This window comes from Manacus vitellinus, unplaced genomic scaffold (assembly GCF_001715985.3).
Source record: "Manacus vitellinus isolate BGI_N305 unplaced genomic scaffold, ASM171598v3 scaffold_12_pilon, whole genome shotgun sequence".
NCBI classification, from domain to species: Eukaryota; Metazoa; Chordata; class Aves; order Passeriformes; family Pipridae; genus Manacus; species Manacus vitellinus.
This window is the reverse complement of record NW_021938949.1, coordinates 1,332,181-1,352,986: the sequence shown is the minus strand read 5'-3', so window position 1 is coordinate 1,352,986 and position 20,806 is coordinate 1,332,181. Positions and strand designations below refer to the sequence as shown.

Genomic DNA, 20,806 nt, shown 5'->3' with positions numbered 1-20,806 from the left:
ATCGGCAAGTGCTCAAGCAGATAATATCCCAGACATGAATCTGGGAACCAGATCTATCGTCTTGCGTGACTGTAATCAAGCAATCTTTATTTTCCCCAGGGCAAAAGCCTAAAAGGAGCATTAGCAAATGGTGCCCTGTCACGTAAATATCTGAAGCAACTTCTTCAGTAGATGCTGTACTTCAATTTTCAGCCATTGAGTGTGCTGTGAAGGCCAACAGGAGAAGAGAATAGAGAGGACAGAGAAAAATCATCTTATAGAGAAGCCGTGGGGGTCATATTTCTTGGTTAAGTAGCTGTATATGGAGTTCTTCCTCTGAGATGTCAGGCAGGATAGATTCTGTATGTTCACTCACTATGGCTCATCCAGCCAAGCCTGATAAGTCTAGTCTTTCAAAAATACATCCGTCCAAGGGAAAAAAAACATTCAGAGACTCCTAGGTATGTGAATTACTTCAACTATCAGCATATACTTAAACCTCTTCTAGATATTTCTCCTCCTATTCAGAGTCTAGGAGGCCTCACAAAAGGACCATGGCCAGAAGGTGGCCCTGGTCCATTTCTGTCACAGATGACACGGGGAGTATAGAGCTGCATCCTACTGATGAACACTTTATGCCTTCTGCATCATTATCAGCTGTTATTAACATCTTTCTTTACTATCTCCACCTATGAATGAGATTAAGCCACTGGTATAACACTTCATCAATGCTTATGTTTAAAATACTCCTCTCAGTTCTTGCCTGCAAGAAAAGGACCATTGTGTGGTGTCCTTAGTTTCCCCAAGCAGTTTGCTGACCTGTATAAAATCTGTAGCAATTGTTATTTCTTGTTTTTCTAAGTATTATAGCCAGTTGCTCTGAGCTCACCACTGATCCAGAATGGGGGTTTGGCCAAAACTACCTTCCTTGATAGAATTATAGATTCTGGTGCATTAGAAAAAGAAAAATAAATAAAGATTTTCCCATCTTTGTTCATGTTTTCTGATTGCAGCTTTTCTCCCATCTGATTTCGCACACTTTCCATAAGGCAAAATGAGACCTTGTGAAGCACCAATTATATGTACTATTCATTGGCACTAACCTTTGCTTGCACATATTATATGTAATTTGGCAATGATCACCTAAAGAGCCTCTAGTATTCAGTCTGCTAATTAACAATTATCCATCATAATGAAGTCTAGAATAGAAGTGTACCGTGGTTGACTCTATATCTTTGTGCTAGAAGATAAAATTTATAACTTTTAGAATCAGTTTGTGCAAAGCCTATTCTGTAACCTCAAATCGGAAATAATAGGTTTAATTTATTGCAGAAAGAATCCTGATGAGTAGCTTAGTATATTTGGTTTGTAGTCTTTCAAAAACTTGATTTAATAGCAGTTCTAAGATAGGGAACACACAATGCTGCTAATATTGCTTATCTCAATTTTATCTGCTTTGCTTTGTCCTTTCTGAGTAGATCATCATCACGGACTTTTTCTAGTGCAAGCAATTGCATTAGATTTCAGGTAGGAATGTTAATTTTCATTCTGTAGGAATTTCTGTAGGTTTTTTTGTTGTTGTTGGTGGTTTGGTTTGGTTTGATTTTTGTTTTTTAAACACAGACCTCTAACTTTGATGCATAACCAGCTGAAATGTTTCATTCTTCTCTGTTCTTTGTAGTTTTCAGCTTGGTCATGAAAACCAGATTGAATTCATAGTGCATTTGTTGTCCCAAAGCTGACCCTTTACATTTTCAACCTGAGTTCTCTGGTTTGTTCTCTTTGGTACTTGAATGAGAAGGTGATGACCCCTGCCTGTAAGTGAGTGTCTGCGAAAGCTGTTAGATTTAGTTTATAACACAGGGGAACAGAGATATATAAATGAAACCAGTGATCCTGAATTCCTGTAGAGGAGTTTATTTTCTTGGAATTGAGGTATGCTATTTCTTTGGCAAGATCTGAAGATACCACTTTGGTTTACTGTGCTTGTTTTCATAGCATTTCACGGTAGCTGAAAAAGTAATCCAGTGTTTTCTAGGCTGGCTGCAACTTAAAACTAATTGTGTTAACCAGAATGACACAACTCATAGAAACATATCTCAAGCTGACGTGAGAAAATGTGAGTGGATATCAGATATCCTTCCCAGTCCTTCAGCAGGAGGTGTTGGCCCAGAAGTGGAAAATGTTTGTGAGATGAGCAATCCCTGTGAGTTCAATTACTGCTTTCTGCGATGGCCCTGGGGAATGCACAGGTTGGTTACTACCAATTTACCCTTGTAGTTGCTTATGTGGCCCACTGGAGAACGTTCCACTCTTTATTCAGCAGAGATTTTCGTTCTGCAAAAGGATAAATTTCATGCAAACATTTCAGGATGTAGGTTTGAAATTGTATTCTTCAATCACTATTCTCAAACAAAAAATAACACCGATGGAATCAGTAAAGGGCTAAAAAAACCCTTTTTTTTTCCCAAAGAAAGCAAGAGAAATTTATATTTGGATGTTATCTGTCTTCTTTCCCAGTAGCATGGGACCAGTTATTTATGGAGGTGAATCCCATCATATTTTGAAATTATTTTTTTTTTTACACAAAGTGGCATGTGCTTTTAGGAGAGCCATTCAGTGAACTATGTTTCCCATTTCAGGAATTTGATTTAGGGTACATCTTTTCATATTTATGGCCTCAGCTTAGCAGCCAACTGCATGGACTGTACACGTGGGAGGTTCATTTTAGCCTCCAATTAGGGAATCTGGTGCCTCAGCTGAGGCAGAGAGCTCTGCAGACCAAGGCTGTATGTTTGCCAAGCAGGTTTGCAGACCTAACCTTAAAATCAGTGCTCTGAAACTCATACTAGCTTTTGCTAAAACTTTATATTGAAAGTGAGATCTCAAGCCCTTTAAAGAGATTAGAAAGACCAGATTTGTAACTTGCCCTGCTGCCTGAGAAACGTTTCAGGATGCAAAATAAAATGGGAATTTGCAGACACGGGTTTTTCTGTAGATACTTAAATGAGACTAATCCCTCTTTTCATACAAAGTTGTGCACCTATGCACACTGTCATCTGACCAACACAGCTGTAAATTTGGGGTATTGTGTTTTAAAAAGACTGCAGAGTCAGTACAGAGTCAGTACTGTTTAAAGTATGCATAAAAGATGTAGGCAATGAAAAAAAAGCAGAGAAAGTTCTGTCATTTTTTCTGTTTATATAACTATTTGTCTACTTATGCACTTGCAAAAATGTTTATTGTTCTTTAAGTGATTTGCAAATTATGATTGGGCTGTCATATCTTGTGTGAAGGGACAAAAATTTATGAAGTCTTGTATCATATGCATTGTTTTCCTTAATTCGCCTCTTTACATTGTTCAGTATGTTTATTATGTGCACTATTTTAACTAATTGTGTGTTCATGGCACAATCAGAGACTCCGTCATGGAATAAATATGTTGAGTAAGTATCCTTGCTGGTTTACAGCTACCCTCTCCTCATCTCATCCTTCTTTTCCTATTCATTGTATTCTTATTTTTGTCTTGTTTGCTGCTGTCTAATTTCTTTCCAGTAATACTGATCATGGTATCTACCCTCACAAAACTTTTTTCCAGGTAGTTTGTTGGTTTTGTTTTTTTTTTGCCTGTGAAAACTTCCTTCGTAAGTAAACTGAAAATTTTTAGTCCGTGAATCTCATATTTCTTGCTCAATGCACCTTCAGTGCTACATCTGAATAAAATCACATATGAGGACAACCCCGTTTGAACCTGGCCAGACTTCCACAGTTCTCATGCAAGAGATTTGATAGTTGGACACATCAGGATGGGCTGATGGAGTTTAAGTTGAATTATTTCAGAAAATACTTCCTGAACATATTAGGTCTATCCTTAAACTGAAACTTACTGGAAGCAAAAGTTTCTTCTGGACCGAGCACGTCGTGAGAAATGTTCCCCTGTGATCATTATTAGGAATATTTTATGAACATAAAAGTGTCTGGGAGCACTTTTAGGTGAATTCCTGTCTTTTTAGCTTGTCAAGCCTTTAGGAAATATAGCAAAGACATCACTTGAAGGTGTCTATTTGTTGTGGTGGTTTTGTGGTTGTTTTTTTATTTTTAATTAATTTTAAGGGAGGCAAGGGGGCTTCAGAAGGCCCATTTCATTTCTTTAAGTTGCTTTAAAATATTCCTTTTAGAAACAGATACCAGATGCACAAGCTAATCAACCTACAGTGCATTAAACAATTATTTTGGCTCATTGAACCAATCAGAACACACTTTTTATTTTTGACTGACATATGATAAACACAGCCATCTGCTGCTTCGTAGCCTGGTGGTTGGTCTACTCGGGGCTGTAAGGAAAGACAGTGAAACGCCCTTATTTAGGTTTCTTAAAATCATGCAGGACACATCTTCTAGGCCATAAATTGCTAATTATAGGCAGCACTGAACCAAATATTTCATCCGATCACAATAACATCCTAATCCCAGGATGTTTCATGTATTTCTGTAGAGTGTGGTACCCTCAAGTCTGTCTGTGACTGTCCTTTCCCTCAATGTTGTCCTTTTCCTATGGAAAACTGCCACACGTTTTTCCATAGCCATTCCACTGAATCATGGACATCTCATCCATGTGAGTCAAAATTTGGTCTGTTGGTCTACAGCTGGAAATTCAAACATTCTGGAGGGAAATATCAAAATGCTTATTGTGTCTCCTGTGAGCAGGAAAATGTGGATGATGTTATCAGTGCAACAAGCAGAGTGTGCAAGAAATGTAGAGCAGAATTGCAAATGGACTCATGCAGCATGGAGTAAATCCTTCCATGTTTCCTCTTCTCCTGTGTCCCCTCATATCTCTCAGCTTTTCCTCCTCAGGTGCATAGAATGAAATCAAAGTCAAGTACTTTCGAGGAGCAAAATAACCCAATGAACTGTAATTCAAATTGATTAATATTGGATTTGGAAAAGATACATTTAATCCATTTTTTGTTCTGCTGTTTCAGAGACTCACGGGGGATAGAAGAATAACCTTGTGAAAATATTTGTCCTAGATCTTCCTTTAAAACATTTTCCTTACCTTTTTGAAAATAGAAATCAATTCAACTTCCCTCCACTAAAAACAAAATTTTAAAACCCCCTGACTTCTGCTGTTAAAGAAGCTGTTCAGTTGCTGGAGGACTTTGCCCGATCCATTTAGAATTAGATGATGATTATACAATCAATTAAACCCATCTGACATGCTGAATAAATACAAGTGCTTTATCACTTTAATGAGCTTATGTACCGTTAAGTATTTTTTTTAGTTCTTTGCATGTGTTTTCTGCCTGTATTACTGAACACACACGCTCAAAGAGACTGTCACATGAGTGACCTATATTCGAAATACTGGAGCAAAATTAAATAGGAGCCGTGAAAAGTTGGATGCAAGATAATACTTAACTTATGGTCAAAGAGCTGGGAGAGACATGTAATGCCCACTGTTGAACAGAAACTGTCCTGCTAATCACCATTTTAAGATGAAGCACACTGAGGTTTTATAACATATGTAACTAGCTCTGCTGTGCGACAGGATGGCAGGAGGGCATGAGATTTGCCACTATCTGTGTTTGTGCCCAGTTGCAGATCAGTGCAATACAGCTAAGAGGAAACACCTCCATTTTATGCATAATGAAGTTCTTCCTTATATTGCACCTTTAATTGCTTACACCTTTCTTTTTTTTTTTTTTAGCAAATAGGTATCTCAGCTGCTATAATTCTTTTGTGTGTGATGGCACCATTGTAGCTACTGATGTTTAGCCAGTGTTTCCAGTGAAAGCCCCTAACATCACGGCTTATAATAGTCATGTTTTAGTAGATTTTAGGTGTTTGAGGTTTTTTAATAGGCTTTGGTATCATCTGCCTCTTTGTTTGGAGAAAAGGGATAGGGAATGTCAGTGGTGGATACTAAACATTTATTTCTTTTATTAAGATATGGCCTAGAATACCTAGTCCCACTGGGCTAGGTAGAAACATTAAAAAAGAGCTGTTGCATGCCCTGAACTCTGTCTCTGATGGTAGGTAGAGCCCTGGGTGAATAGAAATCTGAATGCTATAAATCACATGCATTACTGTCCTCCACAGAGATTTTGCTAAATTTTATTACAACTGTCAACTTTATTACAAAAGGTAAGATCTATGTTCTAGACCAGAACATCACTGTCAAGAGGCTGTTGGCAATAACTTACTAGGGGGGGAAAAAACAACCTCGTGTCTCCTTTGCTGTCAAGCAGGTCAAAATTACTACACATAGTTTTTGGGTGGGAGTTTTTTTACTCTTTTTCACTGAAGGTGTTTTGTTGTTTGATTCTCCAGGCTGGAGTGGTTTCCATGAATAGTGAAACACAAAGGAATTTGCAGAACAAGTGCTCTTTTCAACTAATAAAAGCAAGTGGTGACATTTTTTTAACCTGCTGTACTTCAAAATGGTCCTGGGTAGGATGAGCTGAGAGATATGAGGGGAACAACCACCCTCCTTCGAATTAGAGAAACAACAAGGATTGTGGCATAATGTTGCCAAGAGAGGTTGTGGACTCCCCATCCCTGGAAGTGCTCAAGACCAGACACCTGGTCTAGTAGAAGGTGTCCCTACCCACGGCAAGGGGCTTGGAGCTAGATGACCTTTAAGGTTCCTTCCAATCCAAAGCATTCCCTGACTCCCTAATCCACTCTTTCACTGGTGATCACAGGCAGAGCTTCAAAAGTCCCATAGCACAGCTCAGCATCGTAGTGTTCACGCTTGACTTAACGAGGGAGGAATCATCAAGGTACACCCTGTGGTGAAAACTATCTTCATCCTGTGGCTGTCAAGAGCACCTTCCCATTTCTTACATGTTCCTTGTTCCACACACGAGGCTGCTCATGCACAACCCATGCAGCCGTGACTCACCTGAGCAACCCCAGTGAGTTGGGCAGGAGTGTCTCACGTGAGTTGAGTGTGTCTCTGCCATTCCTGTCTGCTGCTTGCTAATGCTCTTGCTCACCTTGGCCGCTTTTTTTCCCCCAGGTACACTTTCACTGGCATTTACACTTTTGAGTCGTTGATAAAAATATTGGCAAGAGGATTTTGCATGACAGAATTCACCTTCCTTCGAGATCCATGGAACTGGCTGGATTTCAGTGTTATTGTTATGGCGTAAGTAGCACTCTTTTTTATTTTTCAAGATAGTTATATGCAATAGAACTCTTTTAAAAATTTTGTGGCTGCTATTTCCCCCCTGCTCATCTTTTACTGAAAATGAGAAGGGGCTGAAGTGTATTATGATGGAGGTATTTTTGCCTGAGTGACTTAAGAGGAAAAAGTCAGAGGAATCCTCAGTTCTGTTCTTTCAATTCACTAGACTATTTTGGAGAAATTATTTACTCTCTCCATGCTCCACAGAAAGAGCTGTTTGTAAAATATCCATAATAATACATATCTAAGGTAGTTTTGAGAAGCTCAAGACCCCTGAATAGAAAGTATTATGTGTGACTGAACACCCATGTATTTAAATCCCTATTTATAATCTGTCTATCCATAACATCACCAAAGCTGTTTTCACATCCTTCTCTTCACAAACCCTCTTCACCCAGAAAGTAATTACTATTGTACTACAATAGAAAATTAATTTATAGGCCTCTAAAACTTGTTATATATCTTGGGAATAGAAATTTGGCCCCCACCATGATATTCCCCTTCAGCTGTATACTTCTACCTAGATTATTAGAGTTCATTCAGGACATGTGGGATTCTGGTGCTTTGAAGGAGGTGATGGATTTGTGGCATCCAGACAGCTAAAAATACACAGGGGTAGGGGAGCAGTCAGCCAAAGCTTACAGGGGACACAGGGTCAGCCCAAGCTCTGGCCAAAGGCAAATGTCTGACACTGTCACTACTTCCAGCTAATCTAGAAATCCAGATTTTCTTCATAGTCACAGAAGAGAGAAAAGCACGCAAAGAACGCATGTAGTCTTTAAGTGAAAGCTGGTAGAGATGCATGAAAAGCTCCATTTCTTAATCATGGAAGGATTTCATCCGGTCTCCCTGGGTTTTTTGTGCTTAATGATACCCGTATTCAGTTCTGGGTTTAGGTTGGTTCTCGCTGCCATCTTTGAAGCTCATAATTCACAACACTAAGTGAGATGCAAGTGTGTTAGCACTGACATTTGAGCTGAGCTCCTGGGATTGTGATATTTGAATGGAACAAAAATTGGGAAATAATATTCAACCAAACTTAGCTCGCATGCCGGTGAGGGCCACTGAAGTTGAAAGCACAAGTCTGTTAGGGAGCAGGGATCAGGACCAGTTTTCAGAGTCCAGACTCTCTCTGGACTCTCAGGACGATTCTCTTGGTTTAGTTTTAGGCAGTTGTGCAAGGAACAGTTTGTTGGACTCCTTGGTCCTTGTGGGTCTCTTCCAACTTGAGATATTCTATGATTCTGTGGTCCTTGGCAGCATTTAGCAGAGCAGCGTGAAGGTGTGTAAAACCTGTGTGAACTTCCTCGGGAACACTCCCATTTATTTCAGTAGGCTTTGGATCAAAGCCAGCCCTAGGCCAGGTCCTGGTATCTGTTACTGCATTCCTATGGATTTGGCTGAACTGACATCTGACCGTTATGATAAGCTTTTAAAAAAACATTCAAGGCAGATGGGGAGAATCTTTTGGAGGTCAGCACACATTAGGTATTTTTCTCAGCTAAACTTTTCCTCAAGCATTGCTAAGTGCAATTCTCCTGCAACATTTAGAGGCAGGACAGAACAAAACAAAACAAAACCCAAAACAGAGTCACCAGCCTGCTCCTCTGTCTCCTGTCCATCAGGCAGTTGGTAAAAGCAGCAAACTCATCTGTGTGGGAGTTATTTGTAGGTCTCATGGAGAATTTCTGTGCAAGGGTTCCCTCTTTTTCTAGGGAGGTTTTTGACAGTAAGGTAGAAAGGAGCAGAGAAAAGGCCAAGAGGAGCCACAGCTTGCAACCTTGACCATGAACCTGCTTCACTTCATCTTCTCAACTTAGGCAGAAGTTGGGGCATCACCTCTGACTCTGGGAGCTCCTCTGGGAGCATCTCATATGCTGTCACTGAAAGTCAAGTCTTAACAGTCAGTGTGGGGCACAGTCTGGTTATCCCTTAAATTCGGTCCACATAATTTCTGGGTGTTTGGAATTTACTGAGCAGGAAAGATGTGAAGGTTTGCACAGACTTTGAAGTGGACAGTTACCCACAGGTGAACTATTCACTCCCTGTCGGTAGGAACCAGGATTTGGTGCCCAGAGGTTGTGGGCTTACCCCTATTTTTTCTTTTCTAACTCTAGACTTGAATGGTCTCTCAGTGCTCCAGCCCAGGGCTTCATGAAAACTTCCTTAAGGCTTCTCTAATGGGAGGCTTGGGAGTGTGTGCTTTCTTTCTTAGCTACATTTTAATTTTCTTTCTAAATGCTATTTCATCTCTTAGTTAGAAGATCCCTAAAACAGGGAGACCTGCAACTGCAAAATATCAAGCTTCTTAGTATCAAACTGTACCACTGACTGTGCTCTTCAGAACCAGCATCCATTCCTATTGTTTCTTACTTTACGACATACTATACCAACACTTTCAGAATGGAAAAAAAATTGGAATTCTGGAATAGAAAATAAATAGAGAAGTGCTTCCTTGAGTCTACAGGCAGCAGTGAGAGAGTTAAAAGTGGCTGCAATATGATCTTCTATGTACAATGAAACCTCCTTCCCAAATATGCAAGCAGAAGATAGCACAGAGCTTTGGATAATGGAATCTATTCTGATATGATTTAGCCTTCATATAAATCCAATTTGCAAGTAATTTAAAGTAAGATTGATCACACAGGTAACTCTGGTGTTGTCTTTGCTTGTAGCTAGTGTGCTGCCAGGGGTATTTCTGTATCTGGAAACAAAGAAGGCTTGAGGATTCAAAATGGAGGAGGCTGATAAGGGGCCATGGGATTCAGATGGGCAGAGGGGTTTTGAGCCAGCAGAAAATCTGATTATGTCACTGATGGGTGTTATAGTGGAAAGACAATCATTTGTTTTAGAGTTATTGCAAAATAACTTCTGACCTTCTCTTTTGGACAGAAACAGCACAGATTGGGCCATAGAGAGTAGTTTTAAATAGCACACTAGAGAGTAAGACGTACCACAGGTCTCCAGGGTTTTTCTCCCATCCTGTGCCAGCAGACACAGCTATGGCTTGTGAGCCTCTCTGGGGCCATGGATGGGTTCAGGGAAAATTATGAAACTGCCCTTGTTCAGATCCCTCTTTCACAGGCCAGCGAGTACTTCCCAGGACAGGTGAGGGAGATGCAGCTGTAACTCTGGGCTGTTAAAAGCTTAAAGACAAGAAGCAATTCCCTGGCTAACAGGAAAATCCAGGGTGGGAAATCCAGTTTCTTCTTGCTCCGCAATACAGAGGAACTGGTCTGCTGCAGTTTGATAGAAGAAATGGCCAAAATAAATCTTAGTTAACTATTACAAACAAGCAGCAGTATTATTTGCTTCGCATGCTTGCTCACATGTTTATAATGTGGTTTTACAAACCTCTAGCCAGAAAAACCATATTTTCCACCACCTTTCATGCTGCAGAAGAGTTTGGGAGAGAGGCACTAGGTAAAGCTGGGGAGGAAACAGGTAAATCTTTGCCCAGACTCCCCTATGAGATTATGAAGAAAAGCAATATTGCTCTTCCAGGCTATAATCTGGATTAGTAGATACGGAGAGGATGCTTTGTCCTCCCCAGGGGACTTTGGACAAAGCCCACTTAAGCAGGTTTTGTAAAATAACCAGGTGAGGTTTTATCTTAGCAAACAAATGCCTCAAAGAAGTAGAATATTTGAATGAAATTTAATGGAATTTTAATAGTGAAATTCAAGGGTCCAAGGCCTCTTTTATTCCGAAGGTACAGTGGTGACTATGCTTTTATTGTATACTGAGTTGGAGGAAATAATTTTGTACAACACTGATAAGACAAAACTCATTCCAGGACTGACCCTCCTGGGAGCATTTAGCTCAGATGTGGCATGTGTCTCCAGGATGACCAAAACAGGCATGGCAGGGAAGAGCTGGGGTTGGTATTTTAATCATAAAGAGTTTTTACTAAGATGGCAGTTATATTCATTTAAACTCCATCTTCCTGCAGCCAAAGGATATGAATTTGATGCACAAAACAAAATACAATTCTAAGCATCTCTTGAAACCAACATCTGCTTTACAACAGTATACAGCATCTTAAAATAACCCAGTAGAAGTGTTCGCATTGATATTTTCCCATGTTGTCCTATATGTAGTTTTCAGAAGCTATTATGTGAAAATTACTTGGGTATTTGAAGCTTTTATTTTATTTTTTTTTAAGAGCAGCAAAATAACTCAATATTTCCTATAATGTAAAGAATTTTTCTTTTGTTAAACTAAATGATGGTAAAATCTTTAAAGTATTTATTGCTGAACAGCACGATAACAAAGTTCACCCACTAGTTTTAAAGAATTGATGCCTATTAGATAAGTTTAATAGTTCAAGTAGCATTTGAAATAATGTGTACTAAGAAAAACCCAGGACAAATGGCATCAAAGAACAGCCTGAAAAGTGGATGCACCTCTCATTTGGCTGTGTTTGCTCCCTGTGTATGAATGCTTTATTCATTCAGGCAAGTCTCATACTCTATTGTATAATTCCAAATAACTGTGACTTAATTCTACAGGTATGTAGGAGAATTTGTGAATGTAGGCAGTGTTTCACCTCTTCGGACTTTCAGGGTATTGAGAGCTTTAAAAACTATTTCAGTAATCCCAGGTAAGAAGCCCTGATCCTTACGTTTTGGCTCTCAGCTACAAGTGATTCTTTCTCTGTCTCTCTTTGTCCCTTTGATTGTTGTTTTTTTTGGCTGGTGTTTTGTCATTGTCTGTGTGTGACTTTCCCTTGTTACAGATACATAACTGAATTTGTGGACCTGGGCAATGTCTCAGCCTTACGAACGTTCAGAGTACTGCGGGCGCTGAAAACAATCTCAGTCATTTCAGGTGAAAATCAGGTTAAACACTCCGGCTGCAGTTAAAGCCTACATGCCATTTCCAGTAGCAAACACCGTAATTACAAATGACTAAAACCATAGACACTGATCAGGAAATGGAGGAATGTAGGGAATGTGACCTGTCAATAGAATACGTTTTCCTATGTGTTTTTCCAATGTGGTGTTTGTGGGCAGAAGGAATGGGAGCGCCTCCAAAATTACAGACCTCACCAAGAGGAGTGCTGCTGTAAGAACAGTGGCTCATGAGTCACATGCATAAAGTACCCATTCCTGAACCATATGAAAATGGCATTGAAACTCTTTTAAAGCCTTTGGATATTGATTTTTAAAAATGGGAGGTTAATGACCTCAAAATGCATATTCATGTTTAAGAGCACATTGATAGAGGGATCTAAATCTGTACTATGAGCTGAGGTTTCAAGACTGCAGGCACAGATAGCCTAATTTGTCATGGTGTTTATCCAATTGCATGTGATAGAAGCACTGTTGAAATTTTGGGTCTTGAAGAGATCAGAGAACTTTTCATTATTGATTTTGGTAGGTCCAGCATTTCATCGACTCGCATTTTCTAGGATATGATTTCTCCACTCTTCCCCCCTCTGAAAAAAAAATCAGTGTTTTACTACACATCTGGTACTGAAAGAAGCTCTTTATTTAATGTTACTATTTTAAAAAAATTAATAACATTTACTATTAAGCAATTTATGCAGAGATGAGTCCACCGAGGACTAACCATACGACAACACTTTCTTGCCAAACATTATCTATGGACAGGTCTCATTCAGCCTCAGTGTTTAACATCTCCAACCTGCATGACAAGGTAGAGAAGATAGCAAAACCCATGCATGGTAGATCCTCTCTTTGAAAATCCTGAACAGATGTTGGCAATTACATGTCAAAAATATTCAAAACGTCAAAAGAACTGCTCAGATTCTCACACACAGCTCTTGAAGGTTAGAAAGGCTTTTCCACCCACTCTGTTATGCACATCCACACTGTAATATAAATCCAAACAAATTCTGAGGTGTAAACTTATATGGACATGTATTAAAACTAAACGTCAGCACTCATATGGAGTATAAGCTAGAAATGGAAATTCTGGAATGGAAGTGTTAAGTAAAAACATATATAGATCTAGAATTTGCTCACTCATTCCAACACCAGAGCAATGAACATCAGGGAAATTACTTGGAGAGCAAGGTATTTTTTCCTGAAAGTGTATGTCCATGTATAGGTTTTAAAGAATACTCTAATATGATCATTCTTTAGGTCCTTGAAATCAGTACCTGTCTTAATTTTTGTCTTTAAGTTTTAAAGAATAATCTATTAACAGAGAGGGTTTCTTTTAATTTTTTCTCTAATGGGATTTCCACTGAGAAATTATTTTTATTTTCACTGGGAAACAAAGCTGAGCACAGTTTTACAGATCATGTGGGATAGTACTGGCTAATCAGAGAGAAAGCCAGGATTTGTTTCCTAGTGTCCTTTGCTAGCAGTTTGAAGACTGACTTGGAGGGACAGCCATCTCCAGGGGACACCTTTCACGTTGCATCTTGTCTTAAGCTTGAGCCTCTTCAGAGCAGAGCCTGTCAACTTTTCTAAGTTATATATATAGCAATTTTCTGCTGTCCTGTATCAGAAGGGGAGCTGAAGTTTGTTTTACATCAAATGATAAAATTTGACTTAGTGGGGAAAAAATCTGAGTACTGAGATTCAGAAAAACATTATTTGAAAATACACCAAACCCCTTTGGTGATATTAAACACTGAGTTGTTCCATTTGTTGGTTAATAGAAGAAAAAAGAAAAAGAGTATTATTTATTAAAGTAATACATAATAACTCAGTCTCTTTTTTCATTCCGACTGAATATTTGATTAGTTTTTTGATAACTGAATTTTTATGTACAAGTCACTAAATTATTTGGTGACATAACTACATGAAGATATGCTAATAGAATATCTGGCCTTTGATTTTATCATCAAGATTACCTGTGCAGTGAGTATGTTTAAATTATGAATGTAGAGAGCTACAAATTGCCATGAAACACCGATCTGCAACACAGGTGAGGTGTTGGGTTTTTTTTAATGTTAGCAGATAATTTCAGAGTCAGTTCATTTTTCAGTTAGACACATATATTTTAAAAGAAATATTGAACATGATGCCCTGGTTTATTTGGAGATCAGTCTGAATTTTTAATGATAACATAGTCTTATGCTGAGGTGAAATATTTTTCCACAATAGGCTTAAAAATGAGAAAATTATGAACATTAATATCTTTCATGAGATTTTTGGGGTTAACTGCAATAGAGAGGAGAAGGTGGTTGTTATTTTTGCCACTTCCCAGGTGAAAAAACACTGAGTTGTATTCTCCTTTGCAAATATCTAAGCTTTTCCTCAATAAAATTGATCATGCTTTTCCATCAGGTACTTATATTTGCACAAACATGCTTGGACTCAACATGCTGAGTGAAAGTGCTTACCGAAAGTAACAGGCCAAGTCCTCCGTGGTGTAAGGCTTCTGTCCAGCAAAGCACTTAGAGGCTGGTTTTCAAAGGCTTTCTGCTTCACTTGGAATCAATGAGTTTCTCTATTGACTCCAGAGGGAGTCAGTAAAGCTAACAATTAGTGCTTTTAAAAATCTCACCTACCTTTAATGCCTTGCTCTAAGTGCTCAAGCAGGCTCGGGGATGTTTAGGGGACATGGACTCACAGGACTCAAAAATATCTCCTAAACTCAGAGTCCATTCCCCTGACCTAAGGCTGTGTTTAGTGTAGCTGTAACATGGCATGATATTTATTTCCCGACTACGTCTAGCAATCCTTCAAAGGTGGAGGTCTCAGGATCTTCCTGAGAAGTCTGTTCCAGAAACTCATTGCTTTTGCCATTAGAAGATTTGTCCTGGGAGGATGGTTCAGATCCAGATTCAGTAACGCAAATATTTGCATGTACCATCAAGCTGTGTGATTCCCTCTCACTGGGGAGCTGTGGTTTGATTGCCATAATGCCAATATCTCCTGCTTCCCATGGCCGTGGACCTGATTCCAGACTCCCATCCAGCCTTCCTCTCTCAGTGTATTATCAGCTCTCTTTTTTTTTTACCCTAGAGCTGTGTAAGACATCAGGTCAGTGCCTTACCTTCAGTGGCAGCCCTCAACATGCCAGAAGACCTTCATGGAAGCCCTTGATTTTCCTTTTTCTGCACTAAACACACCCGTTTCTTCCTGTTTTCCAGTTTCCCATGGCATCAAGAGGAAAAAAAAGCTTTGTACAGGTTCAGGTGCATAGAAATACACATCATTTTCTCTGTGGGAGCATAAAACCTTTAACTCTCAGTTATTTTATTTATTAATTAGCATCTTGCACATTGCCATGGCAACTGGATTAATTTGATTTTCAATCTAGATAGGAACCATGGTCAGCAGCAGAACAACCCACTGAACTCACTCATTTATCTCCCATTACCATCCCATTACCAGCATATCTGAGTCCCAGTGTGCTCCATAGGAACTCTTCCCATGACAACAGAGGGTCTTGAATCATATTTATCTTCATGGAGACCATCAGTGTTTTTGATAACTACTGATTGAGATAATATAAACCCCAAGGTACACCCTTCTATGCTTCTCCATCAAAAGACCACAAAATGCAGGCCATCACCATCATTACCATCATTATCATCATCACCATCACCAGGATTTCATAAACTGCCTGTATCTAGAGAAGCTCCACTGCTCTTTCTGGAACAGGCGTGTACATCACAGACATCTCTCATAAAATGACAGGATACCAGCGAAAGGTGACCTCATAGAAAATTGGGCCAAGGCACTTTGGGGCCTGATCCAGCTCCCATTTAAGTTAGTGTGAGACTAAAGTCTATAAATAGTGCTGTGAATGTTATCCAGTACTTTAATGATAGCCAGAACAGAGCTCGGAGAATAAGAATTAAGACTGTGTGGAGGTTGACCCTTGTTCACTGCTTCAGTCTCACTGAAGTCCTGCTGCAGAGAGATAAATGACATCCTTTGGGTGGGTAAATCACTTAACTCAAGAAGTAACTATCCCAGAAGTGAGAAATATATGACATATTTGTGTTTTCCTTGGAGACTGGCCTGTCAGTCACATTTCCATGCAGAGACAGTCTACGGGAATGCTGACAACCATTCGAGTTTGCCAACATGCTATTAAATTCTTTGCTGCCCCATGTCTCAGCGGCTAATTACAAAATACGCTCATCAAGGGTGAGCTCTTCTCTCCCTACATGCACATGACTCACACAGACATTTACAAGACACGTGAGTATCCTCAGGGGAAGGAGTGGGATAGGTGAGGACAATCATGCTGCAAGTCACACTCTCCTTTTTTTGGTTTTTTTTTGCTTTTTCTCCCTGCTTGTTTCCAGACTGTGCATGACAGTGTCTGATGTTCTGTAGGTGATTGCCAACATCTGGTATGGATGTCATACTGAATTATGCTAATACTTTCTCACATCTCGTAGAAGGAATGGATGGTGCTTTGGGATCTTGCCATTTCTCATTGTTTGGTGTTGCTTGCATTTTCTATCGTTTCTGATTTGCATTTGAAAACCAATTATTTGATTAACCTCTGAATGTGATAATTTCTACCTGCCTTCACAGGAATGTTTGGGCCAAATTCTTCTTGCTTTCTGCAGATGCCAGGCTGCCTATACAGCCCTCATTCCACTGATTTTGGGTCTCATGGTGTTTTTCATGTCATGCAAGCAGGATTTGGCCCAGAGGTGTGGAAAGAAGTCAGTGATTCAGAAAAAGCCTGTTATCAATTCACTCCACAGGGAGTAATCTATTGACCCATTGTCATTAACGGGTGTAGATGTCACTCAGCTTTGGATCAGATCCTCAGGTTTTTTCCTGCATGCTGCCTGGTTTGATGTTTGACTTGCAAGAATTAAATAAATGCCTCTAATGCCCCATAAATAGTATCTTCTATTAAGCTATATTTCAGTGCTCTCATTGGCACTATTTCAAAGAAGGATTATTTATCCAGAAGATTTAACTGTGCTCTAAATTTGAATACATCTAGCTTGCTTTTACAAAACATGGGATTGATTCAGAGAGATGCAGAGCACCTGGGAGAGGTTTTGGGTGTCCTTATTTCCCCTCAGCCCTTCCATTTCGGAGGCACAGAAAATTTAAATGAATAGTGACTTAAATATTTTATTTAGCTGTGGCACTTAGTTGTGTCAACCACCTTGATGGATGTGACTTAATTTTCTGGGCAATTCTGTTTTTAAAGGAGGGAAAAAAAGTTAAACTGTAAGTATAACACTCTCCAAATGGTTTTCCTGGAAAGTTTTAATAAAGGTCCAGGAGGCAGAGTACAAGTTATTTTTAAATGGTCTTTAATTACAGAAATTGTATTACTGAAGCACCATCTTCTTAAACTGTTCGGAAGCCTGTAAGCTATGAAAACAAACAAGAAACAAAAAAAGGCAGTAAAGCAGAAAACCCTCTCATAAAGAAATTACTTGATACCTGCAAGGAATGAACTCGTAAAACTAATAATATAGGATTACTATTCTATTTAAAACTACAGTAATTAAACTGGGAAAAACATGTTTAATGAAATGACCTTGAAATTACCAATACTGGGGCCTGATTTTGAAAAGATGATTTTGAAAAAAGATGGTCTTTATTGGTGATTAGAATTCTGTAGGTTTTGTTTCCTAATATTATCCCAGTTCACATTAGGACTCCCATCGTCCTTGCCTGTGTGAGTAAGATTAATTAGAGCACTTAGATGATACAAATACAAACTCCAAGCTTAACAAGCAATTAAATGTGCTGCAGGGATTTCACAGAGGGTACTTCAGTAAAAGAATTTGTGGATTGGTATTTTTTTCATTTCTTAAGACTCAGTCTGCATTTGAATTTCCCAAGTTTCACCAGTTTCAGTAAAGAAACATCTGTTCATTCAAAGGACGACCAATGATAAGAAGCATTGAAAACATTTCAGAATATTAGATTTGAAAATATTCTAGTGCATTTACAAATCTTATTTCTTTTTCTCACCTAACTTCTTGCTTGAGACCTGTCTGTCTTAAAGGTCTTGTAATGCTGGGTAGGGGTGACACTCCAGAAGTCCTTTCAAAATTGGGCTATGAGTAAAGCTACTTCCACCTTAGATATAAAGTTTACTCCAGACTAGGTTATCAGAAGAGCTCTCCTTTTTAGTTAGGCATCAAAACAGGTAGTCAAATCTACAGATGGACTCAAAAGTTCAGAGTCAGCCTTTTTGTGTTGCTACCTGAATAGAACCGATCTCATTTGTAAAATCTCTTTCTGGTGAGGAAGACAGGTAGCATGAAAATCCAGCTTTTGCCTAATGTTTGCCCTGCAATAATTTATATTCTATTTTTGAGCAGAGTAGGGAGCTGTCTCCCCTTGCCTCTTTATCGTGCCACAAAATAGCTTTAAGGAGGCAACCAAAGAATTTAATGGAGGAAGTTACCCACACCTGATGGGTCAGTCCCTTTTGGTTAAATGGCCACTTTATAGATGTTGATATCATTCACAGTTTAACCTAATGACAATATCCTATACAGGAGTGGGATATTTTAGGACTGCTGCACCTGTTGTCCATTCCAGTAGCTCATCCTCATTTGAGAAACCGTGAGTTCCCCTTACTTTAACCACAGAATTTTAAGCAAGACCAAAAACCCATTTTGCCTTCGTATGAGTCCTGAAATACATTTTTATATTATTTTCAATTACACAGCACTAGCTCAGCCTTTGAGGCTGCCAAACTCTTGAGGTGGAATTCCAAGGAACTGAGATTTAATGTGTATGATCATATTCAGTGAGCAAATCAATGTGCTTCTGAATATTGCCCAGGAGAATTTCTCCTGTTTCCTCTTTGCATTTTCTTTTTTCCATTTAACTAAGTTTCTCTTACTGCTGCCATGCTGGTGACACCAATTATCAGAAGCGCTTATTACTACTTACCAGTATTAATTACATATAAATAGGAAAGAAACAACAAAATTGCTACCATTGTGCAGATGATATTAATGTTGAACTATAGCCCACCAGTTTAGAATAAGGGTCTTTTTTTCAAAGGAATATTTTTTGGTCATAATCATGTAATATTCAATCAGCTCAAATAGTGCTGATTTTCAGGAGCAGTTCAAAACAAGGGATATCATTTGAGAAAACAGTATAATTACTCATATCTGAATATTTATAGAATAATAAACTGAATCTAGTGTTACAGGGTGAAATAATACTGGAGAAGCTAATTTGTGTGACCCAAGCCTTTGATGTTATGTAATAAGATGATTTATCTACGTTGGCAGCATATTATAAAACGATTAACTTTTGCCCAGGTATTGTTGAAGCCTCAGGTAGTTTTACTCAAATAATTTCCACTGGATTTATTTGATTGCCCATATTATTTGGCTTTTTTTAATCCCAAATTCTTGTTGTCTTAAGCAAATGAATTGAAGGCAGAGGAATTATTCATATATATATATAATACAACATGTTGGATTTGGCACTAAAATATGCAAAATAATCAGGGAATAAACAGCATTTCCATACCTCTTCATCTGTTTATGTGAGGGATAAAGTTATCTGAATCACCTGAGTGATTTAAAAATTAATTCTCCTTCTCAAAATTCGATGGGATTTGGGCTTTACAGCCTTTACTGTAGATCCATGAAAATATAAAACGCATTCCACATTTTCTTTATCCATGAATATTTTTGTACCTCACTGTCCCTCCGTCCAGTTCTTTCCCTCCATTTTTACACTGGTGTTTGTGCAATGCCAGGACTTTTGTCCAGACAAAAGCAGGCCAAACTAAACGTTCATGGTGATCACTTGTCTCTCGTTTCTGCCGCACAGTTGCGAACATGTGGTAGAAACACTTCCAACTTCCCCTTCCATGGAGATTTTCATCGTGAAAAGTAGCTGTCTGCAGACACGTTTCAGTCTCTCAGTCTGTAAACTCTCGGCTTTTATCTCCCTAGGGCTGAAGACCATTGTAGGGGCACTTATCCAGTCTGTTAAGAAACTTGCTGATGTGATGATCCTGACCGTTTTCTGCTTGAGTGTCTTTGCCCTCATAGGCCTCCAGCTCTTCATGGGCAACTTGAGACACAAGTGTGTCAGGGATTACACCATGTTTAACTTCACCAATGGCTCGTTGTATTTGGATGGTAGGATGTGGAACACCTCGGAGGAATTTCTTAGTGATCCAGGTAAGCTCTTCTTTGTCCTGTTAATCTGACTTTTGGTTGTTTAGGCTTTTTTTTTGGGGGGGGGGGATTTTTTTTTTATTTGATTTTGGTTGGGTTTTTTTTTAGGTAATGTTGACCAAGATCTGTAAGCGAATCAGCAAATGCAGCATTATGTGACCACTGGCTCTTCATGGTGTCAATGTGGTTTTGAAAGACCTAGGAAACTTTTTCTGTCTCTATGGTGCCTTCACAGTTCATGATGAAAGTGTTTCTGGTGCTTTCCTGTGATACAGAATGAGGTCCTTATTGCATTGTTGAGGATTGTCACAGTTTTAGGTTGTCTTGTTATATATTTCTTAAAACTCCATTTCCTGGAACTGAGCAGTCACTTGAAAATTTCAGCTCTGTGTGTGTGGGTCTGGTTTGCACACTGTTTCTTGAAGACAATTCATAGTTCTTGCATTTCGTAGAAAAATTTCAAAATTTGAATTAAGGGTCTTAAAAAATCAGAACGTAAAGCAGAGAAATTCAGTCTTTACTAATCTGAAAAATACCAAGAGAATTTTTTTAAGAAAATC

The 20,806-nt window shown here is 38.9% G+C and overlaps 1 protein-coding gene and 1 long non-coding RNA gene across 2 annotated transcripts in view; one reads left to right on the top strand and one right to left on the bottom strand.

Annotated features, from left to right (window-relative positions):
• LOC103755782 (sodium channel protein type 5 subunit alpha) overlaps positions 1-20,806 on the top strand; it is a 205,952-nt gene that overhangs the window by 38,910 nt on the left and 146,236 nt on the right. Inside the window, exons 4-7 of the mRNA XM_018089200.2 lie at positions 3,336-3,425; positions 7,004-7,132; positions 11,910-12,001; positions 20,019-20,249. Coding sequence (XP_017944689.1) covers positions 3,336-3,425; positions 7,004-7,132; positions 11,910-12,001; positions 20,019-20,249 — 542 coding nt within the window. The remainder of the gene's footprint in view (positions 1-3,335; positions 3,426-7,003; positions 7,133-11,909; positions 12,002-20,018; positions 20,250-20,806) is intronic.
• On the bottom strand, positions 14,526-15,740 carry LOC108644425. The gene is made up of 3 exons (XR_001923245.1): positions 15,680-15,740; positions 15,149-15,316; positions 14,526-14,606 (listed from the first exon to the last, which is right to left on the bottom strand). It is a non-coding gene; the product is annotated as an uncharacterized LOC108644425 (long non-coding RNA).